General features: G+C 39.5%; 2 protein-coding genes and 1 long non-coding RNA gene across 4 annotated transcripts in view; 1 reads left to right on the forward strand and 2 right to left on the reverse strand.

The window, feature by feature from the left end:
- has3 (hyaluronan synthase 3) lies at positions 1–9,655 on the reverse strand. Its single transcript, XM_053622972.1, has 4 exons — positions 8,377–9,655; positions 4,122–4,751; positions 2,027–2,128; positions 1–1,897 (listed from the first exon to the last, which is right to left on the reverse strand). Exons 2-4 carry the CDS (start codon positions 4,749–4,751, stop codon positions 968–970), a joined length of 1,662 nt encoding a protein of 553 aa, XP_053478947.1. The 5' UTR covers positions 8,377–9,655; the 3' UTR covers positions 1–967.
- A 1,408-nt stretch (positions 9,656–11,063) lies between these two features.
- The window catches only part of tango6 (transport and golgi organization 6 homolog (Drosophila)), a 35,134-nt gene continuing 22,781 nt past the window's right edge, over positions 11,064–23,416 (reverse strand). Inside the window, exons 15-18 of the mRNA XM_053622973.1 lie at positions 22,171–22,332; positions 19,459–19,610; positions 18,376–18,489; positions 11,064–11,842 (exon numbers count right to left, since the gene is read on the reverse strand). Of these exons, the coding sequence (XP_053478948.1) occupies positions 11,666–11,842; positions 18,376–18,489; positions 19,459–19,610; positions 22,171–22,332 (605 nt within the window). The 3' untranslated portion in view covers positions 11,064–11,665. The remainder of the gene's footprint in view (positions 11,843–18,375; positions 18,490–19,458; positions 19,611–22,170; positions 22,333–23,416) is intronic.
- LOC128606658 (uncharacterized) lies at positions 11,772–16,737 on the forward strand. 2 transcript variants are annotated; one of them, XR_008385719.1, is made up of 4 exons: positions 11,772–11,961; positions 12,526–12,708; positions 13,695–15,146; positions 15,399–16,737. It is a non-coding gene; the product is annotated as an uncharacterized LOC128606658 (long non-coding RNA). The 2 variants fall into 2 exon arrangements; XR_008385720.1 differs by lacking the exon at positions 13,695–15,146.

Below are 23,416 nucleotides of genomic sequence, written 5' to 3' on the forward strand. Positions count from 1 at the left end.
AATTAACTGAATTGCATGTAAACATCATTATTTTAGGGTGTCTGTAATGTTCAGCCTTTTGCTGGTATGAAAAATTACATAGTTAATATGAAGTCGATATGCATTAACAAGTACTTTACTAATCTTGTATCTATATAAAGAAAAGAAATAGAGTAATCTATAAAAGGAATTCTAGCTAATAAAATGTCACATTATTATTAACTTGTAAACAAACAATATCTTTTAATTTTTTGCACATTCAAGTTTCAGGATGCACAGTCAAGCTTGATGCAGTTCTTCTTAAGGAGAATGTGGTTGGTGTGTTTAGTCGCAATGTGTAACTGGATCTAGAGTACCAGCAAGTATGAAAATGTTTGTGGTGTATGATTAATTAAAAGCAAATAAACCTTAAAAGACTCTTTGGTTGTTCCCAATACGGCATAAAATAATGTTTCCTGAAGAATCCTGAAGCAAATGAAATAAAATTAAATTCAATGAATTTTGGTATAGTAAAAATCCCAAAAGAATATTGATTAGTACTGCATTTGTTCAAATCACTGTTCAGGCTAAGGCAAATGATGTGAAATTTCATGAAAATTACGACAGATCATTTTCACTGTAAGTGAATTGCACTGACTAATATGGGGTTCTTCACAGGAACAGTACACATTTCACCACAGTGTGATTCATATTTGAGTCCAAGCACCCAAACCACTATTCACATATGATGGTGTGAGCTCAGCACCATGATGGAAAATTTCCTCTGATCTATGCTCTATATTTAAGAAGCAAAAATACTTCATGGCTCAATTGTATCCTTTTCAAAGGTCAGCGGTATATCTCAACTGGTGGGGAAAAGCTCCATGGTCTTGCAAATGATGTGAGTATGTATAATTTGCCAATATGACAATGAGCTTAGCACCAAAGAGGTAGAAGACTGATTCAAACCAGTCCCATATAGTTTACCCAGCAACATTGTTAAGGCATTCTAGGCTTCAGAATAGGGCAGGTGATACTGCTCCTCCCTCTTGTTACAGCGCTTGGCCACTATAGCCAAATAGAGCACCAGAAGTATAAGCCAGTAGCAGGCATAGAGGATGACCCCGCTAATGAGCAGGACCTTCTCAGTTTCACTAAAAGATTCCTGCGTCTCACAGTAAATTGTGTAAGCTACTCCACCAAGCAAAAGAAGTGCCCAAACAGTTACAGGTACAGCCCCAATTAAGTTCACCACAATCTTCTTCCTCCCAGATGTGCCCCAGCCTGCTTTATTGATTGTCAACAGGGCAAAGATCTTAGCTGGCAAGAGGCTAGACATGTACAGCAGGGAATAGAGGGACATAAAGATCATGACAAGGCTGCCTCTTAGGAAGCAGGCATAGGTGGCCTTCACCATTCCCACCAGCTGAACTGTTAGCAGGAACAGCAGAATATTCCAAAGCCGTCCACGGTAGAACAAATGGATTACTGTAGCCACCAGGAAAAAGGGAAAGAATCCAGTGACCACAGACTCATAGGTCATCCAGAGGCTGTGTTTGTGGAACCAGAGAGCATTGTAGAGCCATTCCCGGAAGTACGACTTGCTCCAGCGGGTCTGCTGGTTGAGCCAGCGGATGTAGTGAGTAGGTGTCTCAGTCTGGCATTGTGAGCGTGCAGTAAACTTAGTCTTGTAGCCGAAGCTGAGGACTCGGTTGGTAAGGTGCCGGTCATCACCAAAGCTACACTTGCTGCCCAGGAAAGTCTGGTGGTACCAGGGCTCCAAGAACTGCTGGAGGAGGGAGTTGCGATACATGCCCAGAGGCCCACTGATACACTGAACACAGCCAAAGTATGATTGGCAGGCACGCTCCACGTTGAAGGCCATCCAGTACCTGACACTGCTTAGAAAAGATATCCAGGAGTCATATTTGTTCAGTATCTGAAACATATCAGGAAGGGGGATTAATTTTGAGGATGACTTCTTGCTGTGGTAATGTGGAACTAAAAGATTAGTCATGAGTACAGCAAGATGTTACATGGTGAAATTTACCCTACAAAGTCTTCTCACCTGTACATCTCCTCCTACTCCGCCCACCTTTGGGTCCTCCTCCAGAACCTTCAACAGCTCAATTGTGCAGGCTGGATCCAGAACTGTGTCCGAATCACATACCTACAGACATACAGTTGCAATCAAAATTATTCAACCCCCATTGCAAATCAGGTCTATTGTCAAAATTTACAGACTTTCAACTGTTTGCAATGAACAAATAAAAACAAAAGCCACTGAAATAATTCAACACAACAAATGCTTCAGGTGGGTTTCCCAAATTCAACTGAAAATGCAACTTATAATGACTTCTTCAGTCTCAAAATTATTCAACCCCTTCATGGCAAGCATCTTTAGTACTTCACATCTTTAGTAGAGCACCCTTTTGCTGTTATGACCTGCTGCAAACGAGATGCATAGCCAGACACCAGCTTTTGGCAGCATTCCTGAGGAACCATTCCTCATGAGCAATGGCCTCCAGTTCAGTAATATTTTTGGCTTTGTGTGCTGCAACCACCTTCTTCAAATCCCACCAGAGATTTTCTATGGGGTTCAAGTCAGGTGACCGTGATGGCCCTGTACAATCTTCCAGGACTTCTTCTGCAACCAAGCCTTAGTGGAATTTGAGGTATGCTTGGGATCATTGTCCTGTTGGAAGGTCCAATGACACCCAAGCTTCAGCTTCCTCACAGATGGCATGACGTTTTCTCCTAGGACTTCCTTATACTTCAATGAATCCATCTTGCCTTCCACATGCTGCAGATTTCCAGTGCCAGAGGATGCAAAGCAGCCCCAGAGCATCACCAAGCCACCACCATGCTTGACTGTGGACAGAGTGTTCTTTCTTCATTCTTCTTCCTCCAGACATACCACTTATCCATCGTGCCGAACAGTTACAGTTTTGTTTCATCGCTCCACAGAACAGAATCCCAAAACCTCTGTGGCTTATTTATATAATTTTGAGCCGAATGTTCTTGTGCTTTTGGGTCAGTATTGGTGTATGTCTTGGAGTTCTGGCATGGAAACTTTCTGTGTTTAGTATGCTCCATACTGTGCTAACTGATACCTCAGTGCCTGTTGCCATCAAGTCTTGCTGCAGGTCTCTTGCGGTCACTCGAGGGTTTTTCACAAGCTGCCTTCTCAGAAATCTGGTTGCAGCTGTTGACAACTTCCTTTTTCTGCACTGTGCAGGTATTTTATGTATTTTAGCCCCTAGCCAGTTCAGGTATTTCATGTGTTTCAGCTCAAGCACACCTGGTGCAACTAATGAAGCCCTTGATTAGTTGCATCAGGTGTGCTTGAGACAACACCTGTTTAGCATATTTGTACTTGTTGTGAGGGATTCTATTCAGGGGGTTGAATAATTTTGAAACTGGAGAAGTCATTATAAGTTGCATTTTCAGTTGAATTTGGAGAAACCACCTGAAGCATTTGTTGTGTTGAACTATTTCAATTGCTTTTGTTTGATTTGTTCATTGCAAACAGCTGAAAGCCTGTACATTTTGACAATAAACCTGATTTGCAGTGGGGGTTGAATAATTTTGATTGCAACTGTATAATGATAATGACAGAATGTTGAACTTGACATAACAAGAAAATATGTGATGTATTCAGAAGGTCCCAAAGAAAAGCTAAAGAAAAGCTAAAAAAAAAAAAAAAAAATGGAACTTATTTTCTGCACAGTGATCTGTAGCATGGCACCAAATGCACTTTTGCAGAGGATTCCAGAAAATAAGGTTTACTTTTAAAGTAAAGTCAAAACTAATGTTTGCTTTTAAACTACCTAATTAGAAATGCCTATGACTGAGAGTGGCAGATGTTTGCAAGCTACAGTTGGACTTTGCAATGAGAAGTTGTTGACAGCACACAGGTGTTCTCAGAGTGCAGGTGACAAGGCAATGAAATGACCTTTGACCTCCATATAACAGTGCTTCGGATCATAGGAAGAAGAGGAAAAGAAGGAGCCATTGTTTAACTTAACAGTGATAGTAAAATTAACAATAAGGAATTGTTTTTGAAGCACTGTCAGTGATGATAATAGCCTATGGCTCATAATTATGCCTTGAAGGTAACAACGTTTTGTTCGGTGAAGCTCATTTCTAAGACTAAGACTCACCTGCACATAATCCACAGAGTTCCCCAGTGCTTTGAAAGCCGTATACATCACTTCTCTCTTCCCGCCCCACTCCTGCATGATGCAGGAGTAGCGGCAGCTGTGCACTATCCTGGCCACCCGAATAGCCTCCTCCATATTCACTGAGCCTGTACCTGCGCCTTTGGCCCCATTGCTATGGTAATTCCCCTTCCACACCATGCATCCAGCCTGCTCTGTTCCCCCCATTACCTCCTGGAAGATGTCCATCATGTAGGCATCCTCGGGTCGGTTACCATCTACAACAAGCACCACTTTTAGAGTGGGGAAGGAGATGCGGCGCACACTGCGCAGGCATTTGCGTAGGTAGTCCGGGTCCTCCTGGTAAGCAGCAATACAAAGAGCAACAGTGCAGTGCAGGTGCTGTGGCCGTGAAGGTGCTCGCATGCGCCGGTGTTCCAGGTAAGCAAAGAGGCTCTGCAGCAGCAGATGTAGTGACAGGATGGCACCATACAGGCCAAAGGAAAGGTGGTGCTGCTCAGTGTGGATGAACTGGTAGCCAGTCACATAGGCCAGCAGGATGGCAAAGAGCACCACAGCTGCAAATAGAGTGGTGATGAAGATCCGCACCGCTGTTCCACAGCGAGAGGGCATCTACAGAAAGAGGGTGAGAAAGGAGACATGAAAAGCAAAGATGGGGATGATGAGAGAGATGAGAATGTGGCTTGAGAAATTGTGGAAAAGTACTCACTTATCCATGAAATTTTATTTTCTTTAGATATGATTTACAAACAACAAAGCAGGTTATGGTGCTTATTGTATGTGTTGAACCTAATGAGGATGAGGAGGATATAAACAGAGCATTTGCGTTGAATTCAGTAGTGACAGACCTGTGCTGACAAGCATTTTCTCTTGTTATTACCACAATAACTGTGGTAATATTTTTTGGATAATAATAATAATTTTCAGAATTTTGCCTCTGTACACCACCACAATGGATTTGAAATCAAGACTGTGTGATTGAAGTGTAGACTTTCAGCTTTAATTCAAGGGGTTTAACAAAAATTATTGCATTAACTTTGATTCCAAGAGTTGAAATTGTATTTGGTAGATATTCATGGGGCCATTGAACAACTCTCAATTTGCAGTCCAAAGAATGCAAGTTATGGAGGCCATAATTATGGCTGAAAAACCAAAACTGACCTATCAGAGAGATAGCAGAATCTTTAGGAGGCAAATCAACAATTTGGTACATTTTTTAAAAGAAGGAATGCTCTGGTGAGCTCAGCAACACTAAAAGGCCTGGAAGACCACAGAGGACAACTAAAGTGGATGATCTCAGAATTCCTTAATTGGTGAAGAAAAACACCTTCACAACATCTAGCCAACTAGTCTCTCTCAAGAAAAGGTTTTGGCTAAAACGAACAAAGAACAGAAAGGCCAGGTTAGACTTTGCTAGAAAAAAAAACCTAAAAAAGATTCTTTGGACAGATGAAACCAAGAATAACTTGTATTAGAATGATGGGAAGAGAAGAGTATGGAGAAAGGGCTCATGATCCAAAGTATACCACATCATCTGTCAAACATTATGGAGGAGGTGTTATGGCATGGGCATGTATGGCTGTCAGTGGAACTGGGTCACTGGTGTTTATTGATGATGTGACTGCTAATATAAGTAGCAGGATGAATTCTATGTACAGAGCTATACTTTCCGCTCAGATTCAGTCAAATTCTGCAAAACTGATAGGACGGCCGTTCACAGTACAGATGGATAATGACCCAAACATAACAGTGAAAGCAACCCAAGAGCTTCTTAAGGCACAGAAATGGAATGTTCTAAATATCTAAGTCAGTCACCTGACCTCAACCCAATTGTGCATGCTTTTCACTTATGTGATGTCCAGGGGTTCCAGTACTTAATACTTGGATGCAGTCATTTGCATCCAAGTATTAAAAATAAATGAAATAAAAAATAAAATATGTTAGTTTGTCCAATTACTTTTGAGCCTGTGAAAATGGAGGACTATGTCAAGAAAAAGGCTGTAATTCCTAAACGGTTAATGCAGCATTCTCTGTTAAACCCCCTGAATTAAACCTGAAAATCTAAACTTCAAGCTCATCTTGATTGCTTCATTTTAAATCCATTGTGATGGTGTACAGAGGCAAAATGACAAAAATTGTCACTGTTCAAATACTTTTGGGCCAGACTATAGTGTCTCATCTGTTAGCTGAGCAACTACTGAATATTGGTTTCCTGCTTATTGAATGAACAAACTGATCTCAGTTTCCCTCCCCCTCAGGTTAATGATTTTATTTAACAGCCAGGCATGGTTTGAACAAAAAAACAATTTTCCCTTAATTTATCCCTGCACCCTCTGCCCACTGGAAAAAAAAAGAAAAGCTTTCATTGAAAAACAACCACTTCCATTGACCAAACTCTAATTGACACTGCTCCATTAGTTGTAAGTATCCAAACTTAACAATACCAGCTCTCTGAACCTAGGCTGGAGAGACAGCTGCATGCAGAGGATCAGAGGTAACCCTAATTAGAGGGCCTGCTCCATTGGGGGTTTCTTAGTCCAGGGGACTATCTGAAAAGAAAAGACTCAGGACAATCTAAAGTACACTTCATTCTCTCACCAAAGGCTGTGCACACAGAGACACGGATGTATGTGACGATGAGAAAAGAATAGCCTACAGAAACCAACACAAACAGAAGTCAAAGCTAAGCCTTTGAACTTTCAGAAAGGCAATATAATTGAGAGGTTGTTTAAAGCTGTTTATAGATATAGGCAGAAAAAATATACATATAATATTTTCTAGACATATAATTTCCAACAAAACTTAACCTCAGTGATGTCCATGAACACAGTAGTCCATCATCTACACATTATTGTCCCAGAAGACCAGTATAATCCAAGCTCAGGTGCAGCGAGTATAGTGAAGAAAGTAATTATCTCACCCAGACAGTGCAGATGTGGTCCCAGGTGAAGGGCACAGTGTTTCAGGATTACAGCTCTTCCTCAGGGTTAGGGTTGAGGACAAGAGCATAATGGAATGTAGAGAACTCTGTGTGTTGGTGGTTGGTGTTTGTGGTTGGGAATTCAATAGCTCCCTTTGTAGATTCAGAATGTTATTATACTTTCTGTCAATACCATGGTTTATACCTGCCTGCCTGTCTGCCTGACAATATCAAAATAAATTAATCACCTACAGAGCCTACAAAGATATATTGTCTTCAATTGGGAATATATACAGAGCTGACAGTGATTAAACAAAAAAAATATATTAATGAACAAGCCTCCTTCATGAAAGGGTTTGATTGAGAGCACAATTTCCTACCACTAGGAGGCACACTCATTACAGCGATGTACAATATGTCACCCTGTACAGAACCAATACATTTGCTTAATTAATGAATTAGGCCAATGTGCACAGTACATTATCAGTGGGAATGAATGAAGTTCAACCAAGCGAATAAGTAATCAAAGTTTGACTGAAATCCAACCAAGTGTGTAAGCAGAAGATACCCCATAGTACCCCATAATCCATCTATTGAGGCATACACAATCATATCAAAGCTTTGAAAAGACCAGCCACATCTGGTCTGCCCTGTTAATGAATGGATATGTGTAAGGCCTGTCTGAGTGTTATAATCTAGTTTAGTTGCTTGTGAATCCCAGGAGGTTCTTTTTCCTGAGGCCGCCAGACTCTTGTGTTAAATAAGTCTCTTAAGACATGGAAAGTAAAGCAGGCTGCATTTTCCTTGGAGAGGACCCACATCTTCAAACAGAATTCAGAGGCGTTTTTAAAGGGAAAAAAGGAAAGTACAAAAAAAAAAAACAAAAAAAAAAACAAAACAAAAAAACAGTGTTGTGCACCATGTATACTGTAAATGTAGCCAGTCTAGAGACATGCATGTTACCACATTTACAAAGATTTCAATAAGTTCTAAGCCAGTCTATCTCAGAGAAAATTAACCATTCAGTAAAAGCAATTAGAGCCCACAAGGTCCTTTTCCTGTTCTATTTCTTTAAACACACTAATACAAAAACTTATTTGTGCAAGTTTTGAGTGCACACCCCCTAAACCTCCGAAAACACATCTTCTGAGTCTTTTGCTCTCTTACACGCAAAACACACATGCACACATAACCTTTATAAAGACAAATTCAATCCTTCCTCCCTCCTGTATGAAGACAAATTGAATCCCCTCTCCCTCTGCTCCCTAACATCCAGACACAATACACACACATAAGCACTCCAATTGAGTTCCATACCTTCCAAGCCCTGCGGCGGTAACGGTGGGTTCTCTCTGTCCAGAGAGAGTCTTGCTGGATATGCGAGTGGGGGTGTGTTCACCCGGCGTCTACCACACTCCTCTCCACTGCAGCACAGCACGCTCCTTGTTCTGCCTCCTGCTCACACTACATCTTTATTTCACCAGCTCTTAATTCAGGATCTCCTTCATGCAAAAATCCAGCACCCCGGTCTCCTCCTTCTCTGGTTCCTCCTCCCTCTCCCTTTCTCTCCCTCCTCCTTAACTCCTGTCGTCTTGCACACTCCTGAGGCATGAAGGCCTCTCAGTTTAGAAGGCAGTGTTGGTAGACGGGTAGGTTGAGAGTGGTAGAGCCTGGTTGTGGCTCACCTGGTCCTGGCTCCAGCATGCATGCGGAAAGAGCGCCCTGCATGGTGAGGGTGCTTTATCTCTTTCCCTCTCTCTTATTTAGTCAACACTGTGCTGCAGTGGTAGCTGCTGTCCTTTCTGCATCTCTGCAACGCAGTGTAACCCAAATCTTAGCACCCCCTTCTGTTAACACACTGTCCTGGTTTTCTGTCTCTCTCTGCAAAGCACACTCGTGTCCTTTCCTCCTCCTATCCTCATCTTCACTTCTGCACTCTGTCTCCTTTTGCTGCTATTTTCTGCAGTGCAGCCAGCTACCACAAGACTCAGAACCATTTGGGCGGACCCCTTCTCAATGCTTCCTTTATGCACTTATTTATTTATCCATCTTGTGCCCTAGCCACCGACAGCCTGCAGGTCCAAAGAGAAAATGAAGAAAAAAGGGGAGAGAGAGAGACTATTGGAGTGCAAAAGGAGGAGGATGGGGGGAGGGTTGAAGATGTGTAGTATGCTATAACAGTCAATATACCCTTTGTAAACCGTTCACTCCCCAAATGTTCATATCTGGGTAATACCATCATACAATACAATCATCATTTGCCCCCAAAAATACTTGACATGTTTTTAATTCATTTCTCAAGAATAAAAGTCATTTTCTTTCAGCCAGTGCATCATGGCTAGTAGGTTATTGGTGTAATAGCTCTTTCATGGCTGGGCAGCAGGAGAACATAAATCATAGTAGAGGAGGAGGTCATCCTGAGTGCCATTGATAACTTAATGATGTGCAGTGGCGTCATAGCTGCCTTCACATTCAAGGAATGTCCTTGAATCTAAACCACTAGCAACACAGTCCTGTAAACCATATGGGATGTCTGTCTCTCTCTCTATCATATATAGGTGTGTGTGTGTAACATTCTGTACATCCCATATGGTGTACTCTGTATGTTGCCAGGATGGTTTAGATCCAAGGACATTCCTTGAATGTGAAGGTAGCTACAATCAATATATTTGATTTATTGTAGCTATATACAGTCAAATACATAAGCATTTGGTCAGTGACATTTTATAATTTTGCCTCTGACCACCACAATGGATTTGAAATTAAGCTTTCAGCTTTAATTAAAGGGGTTTAAGAAAAATATTGCTTTAACCATTTAGGAATTACAGCCATTTTATACAGAGTCTCTGCATTTTTGTAGGCTTAAAAGTACTTGGACAAACTAACAATAATAAATATTAATATTATATATATATATAAATACTTGGATGCAAATCCTTTGCAGTCATTGTTTTGTTCTAAGTGAAAAGCATGCTCAATTGGTTTGAGGTCATGGGACATTTAAGAACATTTAATGTCTTTACCTTGAGAAGCCATTGTGTTGCTTTTGTGGTATGTTTTAGGTCATTGTTCATCTGTACTATGAAGCACTATCCAATCAGTTTTGCAGCATTTGACTGAATCTGAGCAAAAGGTATAGTTCTATACGCTTCAGAATTCATCCTGCTACTTCTATTAGCAGTCACATCATCAATAAACACCAGTAACCCAGTTCCACTGGCAGCCATACATGCCCATGCTATAACACTTCCTCCACTTTGACAGATAATGTGGTATGCTTTGGAACATGAGCCCTTCCCTTTCCTTCTCCATACTCTTCTATTCCCATCATTCTGGTACAAGTTAATCTTGGTTTCAACTGTCCAAACACTTCAGAACTGGTCGGGTTATTATCTTTTTTTTTTTTTAGCAGTCCAATATAAAAGTCTAATCTGGCCTTTCTGTTCTTGAGTGTTACCAGTGGTTTGCATCTTGATGTAAACCATCTGTACTTAGATTCACTAGGCATTTCTTGATTGTAGACTTTTACAAAGATTCACATACATCCTCCAGAGTGTTCTTGACTTGGCTAGATGTTGTGAAGGGGATTTTCTTCAACAAGGAAAGAATTCTGCATTCATCCATTTTAGCTGTCCTCCATGGTCTTCCAGGCCTTCTGGTGTTGCTGAGCTCACCAGAGAATGTACCAAATTGTTTATTTGGCCACTTTTTAAATTTCTGCTATCTCTCTGATAGGTCTGTGTTTTGTTTTTTTTCAGCCTAATGATGGCCTCCTTCACTTGCATTGACACCTCTTTGGGCTGCATATCAAGAGTTCCCATGAGCAGCTACCCAATACAAATTCATTATATATATAGTAGCTGGCTTCACATTCTAGGAGTGTCCTTAGAGCTAATACAGAAGTTCCTCAACTGAAACATGTTTCTCATTTGCATGCATCATTCCAATGTAATTAAAACATGTCAACCTAAGCTATTTATGGAAAACACAACATTAATGCTTAATTTTATAAAATGAATATGTTTAATAATAAGCATCTTCTACATCAGTCTGTCTTAGGTAATAGTCACTCATGGTGCTCAAGGAAAGCAAAAAAAACCCCACAACATTTATTTCACTGTGCTAAATAATTTTCCCTAAATTTAAAACATTAAATTTAATTTATAGCAGATATATGCAATATATCAAGGACAAATTTTCACATTTTTTTCACCAATCCTGGAAGCTAAAGGACATGGAAAGGTTCATTAGCATGTATAGCCCTTTTAAAGAACACCAATAAATGGAGTAATGAATCGGCCTGCGATGTCTTTGTTTTCAGTGGTGTCAAAACCCTGTTTTTTTTTTTCTACATGCAGTGTAAAAGGGTGGTGAGGGGCACAGGAACTACATACATAGTGTTGAGCAGATTGCTGTTCAGTCATGTGTGTAAAGTAAGACCAATCTCACAGTCTTTTGCTTTTCTCTATTTTCTACCCTTTGACCTCTGTGTCTGATGACAAAAGCCCAAAGTTCAGAGAGTATGAGTAGTGGGAATTCCTTATTTTATAATCTCTTATTTTATGCCAGAGAAACATTTTAGGTTTAGCCCTGCAGGTATCCAGAGTCAGGGCAAAACCACAATCTTCTTTTCTAATTTCTGCTGAGGGAAAATGAATTTCCTCATGACATCATCAAGTTCTTCCAGGGCCAGTTGAGCATGGAGTACAGCCACCTCATCAGAGTCAGAGCGCACCACCCACTTCAAAGCGCGATACAGCTCCAAAAGAACATCTCCTAGAACCTGCATAGAGAAAGAACATCATAATCAGGCACTGAAGCAGTAAAGGTTTGGGAAGAAGTGGTTTCCTGCTTTCTGTACTACAGCTGAAGAACAAACAATGTCAAAGGCAAGATCAGAAAGTAGGTCCTCAGCACTCTCATTTGCTTTACAAACCTTCATTAGTTAGTGCAACAGCTGCATCCATCCATCACTGTTCCAATATTGATCTAGCAATCCTAGCAAAGCCACGCCTATCTCAAATTGATCCCTAGCACTACTGACAAAGTCAATATGTCAGTATTTCCAAATAGTCAAGTCTGGCTAAACACATTCTCTCACATTTACAGAATGCCATGCCAAGGGTCAAGGTGGTAACTAAGGTGATGACTGGTGTCATATAGCAGAAGTTCAGGGTCTTATAATGTGTAGGTTGTGTTGACCTTGCTATAGCCAAGAGACTGGCTCCGGAAAAATTAGAGGGTCAGCAAGTGTTTGAATAGCAAGGGTTTCATGTGTAAACCAGAGGAAACCAGAAATCTAATCCATGGCCTTTCACAAACAATTTATCATTTTGGTGATTGTGCCTTTCTATTAAAATTGTAGTAGTTCAGTCTAGATAAGTAATGACATGAAGCTGCTGTGTTTTAAGGCTTTTTATACTACAGTGCTATTTAATTCTCAAACTTTCTCTGTTCTATGGTCAGATGAATCGGAATTTGAAATTCTTTTTGGAAACCATGGACACCGCGTTCTATAAACAAGAGGAAAGCGACCATCCGGCTTTTTTATCAGCACTCAAAGGCCTGCATCTCTGATGGTATGGGGTGCATTAGTGCCTCTGGAATGGGCAGCTTGCACATCTGGAAAGGCACCATCAATGCAGAAAGGTATATACATGTTTTAGAGCAACATATGCTTCCATCCAGATTCCATCCCATCTTTACTTCTGAGAGACTCTGCCTCTCTAAGATATTCTTTTTTATAACCAATCATGTTACTGACCTGTCGTCAATGAACCTAATTAGTTGAAAAATGTTCCTCCAGCTCTTTCTTTTAAGTAACACTTACCTTTCCACCCTTTTGTTGCCCGGTCCCAACTTTTTTTTGAGACGTGTTGCAGCCATCAAATTCAATGCCATGCAAATCATTGCATTCTGGGGTTTTTTGTTTTTTACATTTTACACAGTGTCCCAACTTTTTTGGAATTGGGGTTGTATGTGTGTATGTTTATTTTAAAAGGAATAATCATTGATTTGGTGAAGTTTTCCGCAATGAGATAATTATTTAACATTTATTAATGGAGTCTCCAGTGTCAGCACTTTGAGAGATTCAATATGTTTTTCTCCATGAGAAAGTCTTCGGCACAAAGGAGTTTGCAATTTCTGCATTTTTGCTAAGAGAGAGGGGAAAAAAGGGGGGTTTGTGAGGGAACAACTGATTATTGCTGCTAAAGTAAGCGATAACAGGAACTAATCTGTCTGACATGTTCGTTAATAATTGGTAATCTATGGAAAATATCTGTGGTATAAAAGGAATAAAACACTGCAGGGAATGCTTTTACAAGAGAATAATCAACTGTGGTGTGGTCATTAATTATTTTTTTCCTATAACAACATTCTTTGTCATGTTTTATTCCTTAAACTGCAAACCACAAGTCACACCCCAGAAGAGCTCATTCTCATGAACCAGTCCTATCTGGCGCAGCAAATAGTTTGCTTATGGGTGGTGAATTTGGAAGAATCTACATTTGAATCCTTTTACTTTAAATTAACTGTACCATTTCTAATGCTCACTTCAATGACAAACCCCTTCTCTAGTGTGGGATTTCTTCCTATGTGAAAGCAAGCAATTATTCTCCCTTTTGTTCAAACAGAGACAGAGTGGTCTATAATCACAGGAGTACGGGTTAATTACTATCTCCTGACTAGCTGTCTACGTGAAGCCTAGACACCAGAGACATGAAAGCTAAAACACAACACTTCCCACTGAAATCTGCTAATAGCTATGTGTCATGTTCAACAACAGCAAGTTTAACAGTGCTGAAAAACAATAGTAAAAGTGCTTTTACAATCACATGGGGAATATCAAATTGGTGCTTTTGGCTGTTGGTACAGCTGGATCCTGTGTCCTGGACAGAATTTTTTTTTAAATAATTCTCTGTACATTCTAGTTAGCCACACTGTAATCAATTTCATTTAGTTCTGCAAAATGTTTAGCTAAAAGGATACCTACATAACATCATGCTTTGGAAGGACTTAAAAAATTATACAACAGCATTAATCTAGACAAATTAAACTAATGTATAAAGCAATCTGAAACAGAATGAAACAGCAGGAAGGATTGAAAACAGACTGATTGTAAGTAGCTACCACTGCTTTAAACCTCTAGATCAAACCTCTCAGTTGCAGGATATTCTCTATGTTATTCTTGTATGAAAGCCTGATGATTTAGTTGGCAGTTTGAGATTCATAATCTCTCCTGAAGCAGTAATGCAGGTTATCCCACCATTGCTTTATGGGGTTAAACGTGTCTGCAGTTTGCTGAAAGTTTAGCTGTCGCTGGGACACAGAGCAGTTTTACACTCTAGCTTTTGGCACTGCTTACACACGACATGTCTGCAGTGTGCCAGTGGCCCTCTATGTCACTTCTTGTGACATTTGAGGCACAGGAAACTGACCATGTGTTGCTTTCTTTCTGCAACAACCAACCTTTGAAACAATGTCTGCTTTAAGCAACCAGATTATGCACTGTTCTACAGAGACTCAGTTAGTTTAGCCTTTTTTAGATAGACAAAGAAGATGTAATGTCTCACTGCTTCATATTGATTCTACATTTCTCTTTCAAGGAAATTTTGCATTAATGTATAGCCTTTCTAACTATTTTTGGTCTCTGACTCTTTTGTTTTATTCTATCTAAATTACGTAAGCCTTCTGGTCATTAATGAGGACCACAACCATGCATGTTTTATCTGATGTTTGCACAATATTTTACTTGTAGTCAGTCTAATTTACATTCCAGCACTGTTGAATTCTCAAATCTGATTGGTCAGAATGTGTTGATTGATTTCTTATAACAGCAACTCTCACTGCAGTTCCACTGACAGTTTTATATTGATCCACTTGTTCTAATACTATACCGTTTCTATAGTAACAGCTTGTTCACAGGGACTTCTATGGAGGAAACGCCACATAATCTTTAAGTCTGATTATGAATGGATTAAAATGTGTTTATATGTAACAAAGAAAAATGGATAATCAAAGTTTTCTGGAACTACATGTTTATGTAACATGTATACAAGGAGTCTCGAGTGTGCTTTGTGCCCATTGTAAGCCTTTTTAAAATGTTTTTACACGTCAAGCTTGACATTTTTTAATCATTTTGCTTCTTTCTAGAAATAAATGCTTAGAAATTGAAAAATTATTTGCCAATAGAAGACTATTTCAAGCTTGAAATTAATAAATTGTCTAGAGATTTAATTAGGTTTAATAATCATATATTTGGCTTATAATAATCTCATAATAAGAAATATTATATAAATGTGCCCATATTCAAGATATTGCTGTAATTTTTTTTGCAGCACAAAAGAATGACTTAGTTCTGCCAGATTAGAAAGCTGGGTGACTGGCCAAAGCAAGCCACTTCATGTGATGTCACTTTCAGTGTAATCACACTGAGTGCCAGTGTTAACTCGACTAAACCATTTCTCATCGCTGGGTAAACTTCTGTCTTCTTCAGTCTCTCTATACTCTACTTCAGTCCAAGCAAGATGGCTTTTGAGTTTCTTCCATTCTAGGGAGAACTGATCAGTTCATCGATTTAAATGATTAAAAATGGTTCACCCAAAATCTTCACCTTTACTTATAAATAATCACGGATGCTGTATCAAATTTAATATGTACTATTTACATGAGCCTACTACATGTAATCAGAAATAAAATAATGCCACCAACTGAATGCTGTAGTAGTTGTAGCACAGTGGTGGCCTACAGAGTGGACTGGACCTTGGCCTTATGCAAATGAGGAGAATTAGGGAAAACACACATTGCTTCACAGAAGGGTGGGCTTGATGAGAGACCAGTGGTTTTCAAACCATCTGCCTCATCCACACTTCTAAAGCTGCATGCTGAATTCCTCCCTTTAAACCATGTGTTAGACACAGCTGTGCAGTGTATTAGCACACTAAAGAACAGTTTACACCGAAAGGGTTTCTAAAGTGGACCTGATTCACCCTGATGCTCTTCTTCTTCTTGGAGCCTCTACACTTCCTGCTGTTATGGATGGTCTCACATGGATTTGTTCTTCCCCAAAACAATTTATGCCCAGGTCTCATCCTTTCTTCAGTAGATAATCTCATCTGGATACTGTAGACCTGTGCCTAAGAACTGCTGCTGCTGCAATCTGAAAGACAGTCCCATGCTCATCCCAGGACTCCTAGTCATAATATGCTCACACTGACAATCCTTTCAACACACATACTACTATATGATGCTATAATATACAGTTGTAGAAGAATAATGATTTATAATCCCACTATCCATTGTCATTCAGAAGGGAATGGGTTCCCTTTGTGTCTGGGTCCTTTCAAGGTTTCTGCCTCATGTCGTCTCAAGATGTTTGTACTCAACCACTGTCACTTCTGGTTTGCTCTTTAGGGATGTAAATCTACATCTGGATTTCTGTACAGCTGCTTTATGGCAATGTCTATTGGTAAAAAAGCTATACAAATAAAACTGAATTGAATTAAAGGAGTCATTTCATGATTTTTAATGTTTTCCTTTTGTTTGGGTGTGAAATGTATGTGTTTGTGCATGTATAAGATCTGCAAAGTCATAAAGCTCATAGTGTACCCCAAAGGGATTTATTTTATCTAACAGAAAACACTGCTCCAGACCTGCCCATAACGTGTTGTTCAAAGTCCAGATTTACTTCCGTAATTCCTCTACGTCACAGCGTGCACCATCAGCATAATCCCGCCCAAAGGCAGCCACGAAGAAAGAAAGCGGGGACGAAATTAGGAATCGGTGGTTACCGTTCATTTATAACGCTGTTCCTGAGCAGTACAACCCAAACGTTTGCTTGTGCACAGAGCATTTTACGAAGGACAGCTTCCTGAATCTGGGCAAGTACAACACAGGCTATACATGAAGGTTACAACTGAAAAGTGGGGCGATTCCCATTTTGCTTGTACAATCTTGGGCTTCTGAATCAGAACTGTAAGTATGTTTGCTTATTTTATGATGTATCTGCTATTGCTGTTCAAATGTGGCGTTTTGTGTTGTGGCTCAGTTGTAGACCTCTGCTAACGTGCTAGCTAAAGTTTTCTCAGTTTTTTTAGTGTTTGTTTGTATGCTCATGGTCTGATAGAGATGTTGATTGTAGCTGCTGTTGTGACTGCATCTTGAAACGGTTTATATCAATCAAATCACAAGCATCTTAGCTTTCAAAGGTATATCGCATGAGTACCTATGTACACACAGAGGCTGTGTACATAGCATAGATGGCCCACGGGCAGGGATGGAATTTACATTGTATCTGAAAGGTAAGAGAGTTACAAAATAAAAACTTGCCACTTTGAAATGTTCTGCTCAAGTCGTGCTTGCAAAGTTGGTTACGCTTGATCATCCGCATTTTCTGAATCGACACGGGCTCAAACTGGTACGGTAAAACCGACATATTGCTTAGGGACTTAGAATTGCTTTAGAAGCTTTGGAGGCTAAAGCTAAGCCAAGGGGCGATACATTTCCGACACAAGCTGAGGCTTTTGGCCAATCACAACGCAACGGGTCAGCTAGCCAATCAGAGCACTCTGGGCTGTTTGGAAGGAGGGGCTTTGGAGAAATCGGAGCGTTTCAGGCAGCCTGGGAATAGGGGTACTGTGATAATGTACACTATTTGACAAATAATGCATTTTATGAACATTAAAACATGTTAACCTATTTTATTACACCCAATAAACAAAGTAATTAACATTTAAAAACATTTTAAAATCATGATATGACTCCTTTAAAATATATATTTTTTTAATTCCCCAGCTCACGTGTCTCACTGTGAAGAAGAAACAGATACGCTTCCTACACCAGCTCTGAAGCATACGATACAGATTTTTACTTTTTGTGCAACACATTTTCTTTTCTATATGCACGAGTGAAATCCAAAGAAGCCTCACTTTATACACTTTGTGAACTGAAAAACAATGATATTCAGTACACTAACATTGGAAAACAGAAAAAGAGATATGTAAACCACATACAGTACGTTTATTCTGGCTGCCCATGTTAGTGTAATGAGTATCATTGTTTTTCAGTTCATCCTACTATTTCATGTTTTTAAGTGAACTGTGTGTAATCATGGCTGCAACTATCTCCTTGCCCCCATGGTCCACGGACACGAAGCACACTGTTCGCCTATTCCCCTACTTTGTGATTTAGACTGGAGGAAAGCTCACTTACGTTATGCACCCATTATATGTGCTAAATCTGTTGTGCATTTTAGGTAACACTTTCATGTGTTATGGCATTTAATGGGTGATTACACTCATTCTCACATCCACCCACCTGAGTGGTTTTATCACTGAGGCCCCTCAGTAGTAAAGCAATCACGTGGACTGCAGCTCTCCGTACTTCTGCCTCTTTTTCCGTCTTTATCAGGGTTGTGAGACACATGCTCAACTATTGGATAAAACACACACACAGTGTAAAGATGAGAAACACATTTTCCTGGATGCAGTACAGAATGCAGTAGACTGCAGTGCTCCACTCCATGCAGATACACTAATGAAAGTGTACTAGGTCAAAGATTACACACGCTTTTCCTCCATAAATGAGAGTGGCCTGTTCATGAATAAGCAACCCTGTTATTCACAGTGACAGAGCTGCTTATTCATGAAGAGCTCAGACATGCCCCACCTCTCTCCTACTGAACCTCAGCCATATACAACTGCTTACTCAGAAATCAGAAGCATACACAGAAACTAAAAAAAAAACTTTGAAAAAAGTGTACAAATTCACATAAATATCTAGACACGTCATACACTGTATTTACACAGCATAGTATAAAAATGCATGCCAAATAGAGTCATGCTAGCGAGGTAGCTCTGAGTTTTTGCCAGCTCAGATATTGATTAGACATATAAGAAGTTCATGTTTACCCCCCCCTACTTTTAACACCAGCACAAACCATAATTAAAGCAATGGGGAAAGGTTCAGCAGAATTCGGTATCCTCAAACACACACATAGATACATTGTTGTTATGCACATAAATCAATAAGTGCTGTGTTGCAGAATTTATATTATGCAGTGAGACCTGAGGCAGCGTTTCATCCCCTCAAGACAATGTCCTGACTTACACATCCCAAACTTTCCCCTTGACCACGGGTTACAATGCAGCTGCACATGTACAAGGTCAAACTGAATCAAAAGATCTACTTATGTCTCACTAATAGCAGACTGCAATATGATACTTTAAGGACCTGTATAAATGAAACTTGCAAACACAATTGAAAAAAGTTGTGTTATTAAAAATGCATGTTACTACTGTATTAATTACTATTTAAAAAAAAAAAAGTCCATAAATCAACAATTTCAGCCAATCTGTCTATCCAGTGTGACCGCTTTGGTGTAATGGTCAGTCGGATTACCTCCTGTGCCAGTGAGCCGAGGGAGAAATTTAGGCGCTGGCACAGCTCTCCCAGGTTGGATAGGCAGCTGGCACGAACGCTGCTGTCCTCGTCTCGTGTGCCACTCAGGAATGCCCCAATCAATGGGCGGCCATAGTGTGGTGCAAGGTCACCTGACATGGAAGCGAGACCACAGAATCAAAACGCAGTTAATCAGACACTAATTTACAATAGATAAAGGTGGTGTTGGTCTCATTCTGAAAGGCTAAAGCTCTAAAGGCTAAAAGAGTAAGTAACAAATAAAACTACAAGAAGCAGTTAAAGTCCACACACTTAATCTCCGGATCCACCACAACCCTGACCAGGATAAAGCAGTTACTGAAGAAGAATGAATGAATTACATATATTTTTTAAAATAAACTAGTAGTGAAATTATACAATAATAATAATAATGCACAACAGAGAAAGAACATGAAAGTCCATGGGTAGTATTAGTGTAAACTGTCAAAAAAAATAAATACAGAGTTTGGTGTGAATCCCCAATAGTGTTGCTAAGATACTGTCTCACTTCCAGTTCCCAAGAGTGCCCCCTTTTTTACCAAAGAACCCAATAGTCCATTGATACTCTCAAGGCATCACAGCAAAGACAGACATTTTGTAGTCAATACATAAACGTAAAAAATTGTGGACAAAGTAGCAAGTTCATAGTGTATGTAAATAATCAAAGGAACCGAAGAACAAAGAATCATAGATTTATGGCAAGTGGCTCAGATTTTATAAGCATTTAGGTCATAGTTTAATTGATCTATTCTTGGGGACCTTTAAGGCGTGGTTCTAAACCCACTTACCAAGTTTGGTGTCAATATGCCATACCATTGCTGATGTACAGTCTGGTTTCCTGTTTGGCATCTTTGTTGTCAGCTGGAGAATGAATGCAAGGAATCGATGGATAACTTTTGTGTGGTACAGACTGATCATACGCTCACTCAATTTAAAAAAGCTTTGAAAATATGTAAGAGTAGTAGCAAAAAACCAACACGTTTTGTCGGATAGCCATTTCTATGTAAGACCTTAGTAAAATCATAATCATGGAACTTAGCATGTCCTAAAGTATCTTTCAAAATTGGAATGATGAATTTATGACCAGGTGTCCCATTATATGTTCAACTTGTATGCCTAACATTAGCCTGTTGGTGGTTCTAGAGGGTTCAAAGTGCATACCTAAAAATTGGTGAAAAGACATTGGACAATTTCTATTGCATTTCAAGATCAGGTTGATTGGCCAAATGCTAGGAATGAAGTCATCCTGAAGAACAAGAGGCATTTTACCAGCTCATGGACTGCACTCAAATTGTTACAAACCATGCACACATCTGCTGGGATTCAACACAAGGCCTAAACAGAAGTATAAATTTCCATCCCCTGATCCTCTATCCACCAGACCCCAGCACTACAACTTGCAGAAATTTAACCTTTTTACCTCCTGCCTTCCCAACTTATTATGTTGTAGAATTACTTCATTTTTAATTTGTTCATTAATTAATTTGAAGACATTCCTGGCTGTTTTGTTTTTAATTTATTAGCCTTGTTTTCAGGGACAACACATTTTCCAACATCCCATACACAAGACCTGATCTATTTTAACAACTCTGCAGTGTACACTTTTCTTCAGAGATGTGACTTCCTGTGACACAACACATAGCCAAAGTGCTGCGAAAATAAACACAGCTCAGACGCCACAATTTCTCTCCATCTTTGTGTGAAAGTGTGAGAGTGACTTAATCACATACCTTATGCATGAGTAACTGGATAAAATGGTACTTTTTGAGTCACTGTGCAATTTGGGAAAATGGAAAGCAATGGCTTTTTTTGTAATGTTTATTCTTTTTAAAGCACTATGTTTTCTTTTTCTTTCTTTTTAAGTGGCAACGGATGGCTGTACTTCTAAGTTAATTTTCTATTGTCTCCATTGATATGAGCCAGTCGTAATTCAGTGTTCAATACTTGGCATGTGGGTCCAGTGGGACTGAGCCTCTAGACAAAAGAGAATATAGCCTTCAGAAACAGTCATGTGAAAAGGACCTTATCTGATGCATGTGTTTAAAATATTAAGAAAGTTAGCATGAGCATCTGTTTGAGCCTATTAATTAACCAAAGTAAGTTCAAGACACAAGATTGAAAAGGACTCAAACAGCATCTTCAGGCTTTAATATTCATCAACCATACTCCTTATGTTAATATAAACTAGGACAGAAACCTTAAACTTAGACAATTTTTACTATTTAGTTATATAATGCCAGAAAAAACAGAGCTTAAGAGTGGCATGGAGAGAGTGAGACAATTTTGGGTTGCTGGTGCAGTGCAAGGGAGCTGACGGGGGCAGTCACAATGTGTGTTTTTGGAGACGGAGCGAAGCAGCTGTTGGACCCTTTGAGAGTAGGTTCTGTTAGATGTGAGGAACAGTGCCAAACTCAGACACCCAGGCCCAGGCTGAATAACACAGACACAAAGAATAACCCCATGCTCCTGCCAGGAACACTGCACTACCCAAAATCTGGCACAAACCAGAAGAAGGGTAAGGGGACTTAAGAAAATACACTTCAGCTCAGAATTAAAGATTCATATTAACGTGTCTGATCAACTCTGCTGTAAAAAGAGAAAGGCAGAGAGGATATGAAATATTAAGCTCATATATGAGAAAGACACACAAACAATAGATTACAAATTACCCACCCATGGCTCTACTGGCTCTCATCAAAGCCTCCCCCACCTTGAGGCGTGTCTCCAGACATCGCCCCCTGCTGGAGGAAGCCGCACCACTTGGAGCTGCCTGATACTCGGCCAACAGCCGCTGCAGGATCTGGTCAGGAAATGAATCAGCCAACAGGACCAGGCCTACACACACACACACACACACACACACACAATAATATTTCAAAATAATGACTTTTTTTCACAACATCTGGTTCAGGGCTTCTGCAGATTATGAATATTTATTTTTATAGATGAAAAATTTGCTTTCAAACTGTCAGGTAGGCTCATGTTAGCTAGCATTCACATCAAAGATTAGGAATACATTTATTTACATGGATTAAAAACTAAGAAATTCTGTCAGGTTAGCTTATGTTAACTATCTAGTTGATGGCATTAATAGTGTTTGCTAAGCTCTTCAAGTTCACACTCTTCACAATTTATCCACAGTGCTTTCGACACATGTTCAGCAGTAAAAAAGTAAAAAAGCCATTATAGTTAGCACTGGTTTTGTATAAAAAAACACAAATTATGGGACAAGTATGATTTCTAAAGCAAGTAAACAAAATATAATAAAGTAAAACAATATTCTTCATATTGTAAATCAATAAAGAAAATCCAGCTGAATGGTGGCAGTAAAACTATAATTATAGCCTGTTGGGCCACAGATCACATCATTGTCATAGGTATAATAACGTCTCCATAAATATATATTGTATTATATAAGGGCAATTCCCATTATCTATCTGGACACAAACAAAAGTGGGAGCCATTTCTCTGTTAGTGTATGTGCTGTGGTTTGCTTTTTGTAGGGCAGCAGAGAAAAGAAGTATCTTTTTTTATATAAGAAATGCTGAAATGTGTAAAACAGAGCTCTCAGCTATGAGCATACAGAAGCTTTTCTTCAGCTGAGGTTAAAAAAATGTGGTCCCCAATGTCCTCTCAAGTACAGTTGAGGTTGGTATCTACATTAATAATGCATAAATAGCAAAGTGTGCTCAAGTTTGGCTGATCAGCTTAAAAAAAAACCTCACCAAAGCAGCAACCTAAAGTTACAATACTATGGCTAATATGTCTTGTAAAAGTGTTTGTTTTTTTTTAAAAAAGGGAACGTAAAAGTACTCTTCTTAAAATTTGTTCTCTTATTTGTCTCAGTACGATTTACAGGTCAGAGGTAATAGTGGTATAATGATGGTATGATGCATTACCAAATACATCCTATAGTTTC

The sequence above is a fragment of the Ictalurus furcatus genome, chromosome 4, assembly GCF_023375685.1.
Source record: "Ictalurus furcatus strain D&B chromosome 4, Billie_1.0, whole genome shotgun sequence".
Taxonomy (NCBI): domain Eukaryota; kingdom Metazoa; phylum Chordata; class Actinopteri; order Siluriformes; family Ictaluridae; genus Ictalurus; species Ictalurus furcatus.

Excerpts from the sequence above, each read along its gene's own strand:
- has3 (XM_053622972.1), bottom strand. The coding sequence starts at position 4,751 with ATGCCCTCTCGCTGTGGAACAGCGGTGCGGATCTTCATCACCACTCTA. Across the intron at positions 2,129-4,121 it reads ACTCTGTGGATTATGTGCAG|GTATGTGATTCGGACACAGT; the intron begins GTGAGTCTTAGT and ends GTATGTCTGTAG. Across the intron at positions 1,898-2,026 it reads GAGTAGGAGGAGATGTACAG|ATACTGAACAAATATGACTC; the intron begins GTGAGAAGACTT and ends GATATGTTTCAG.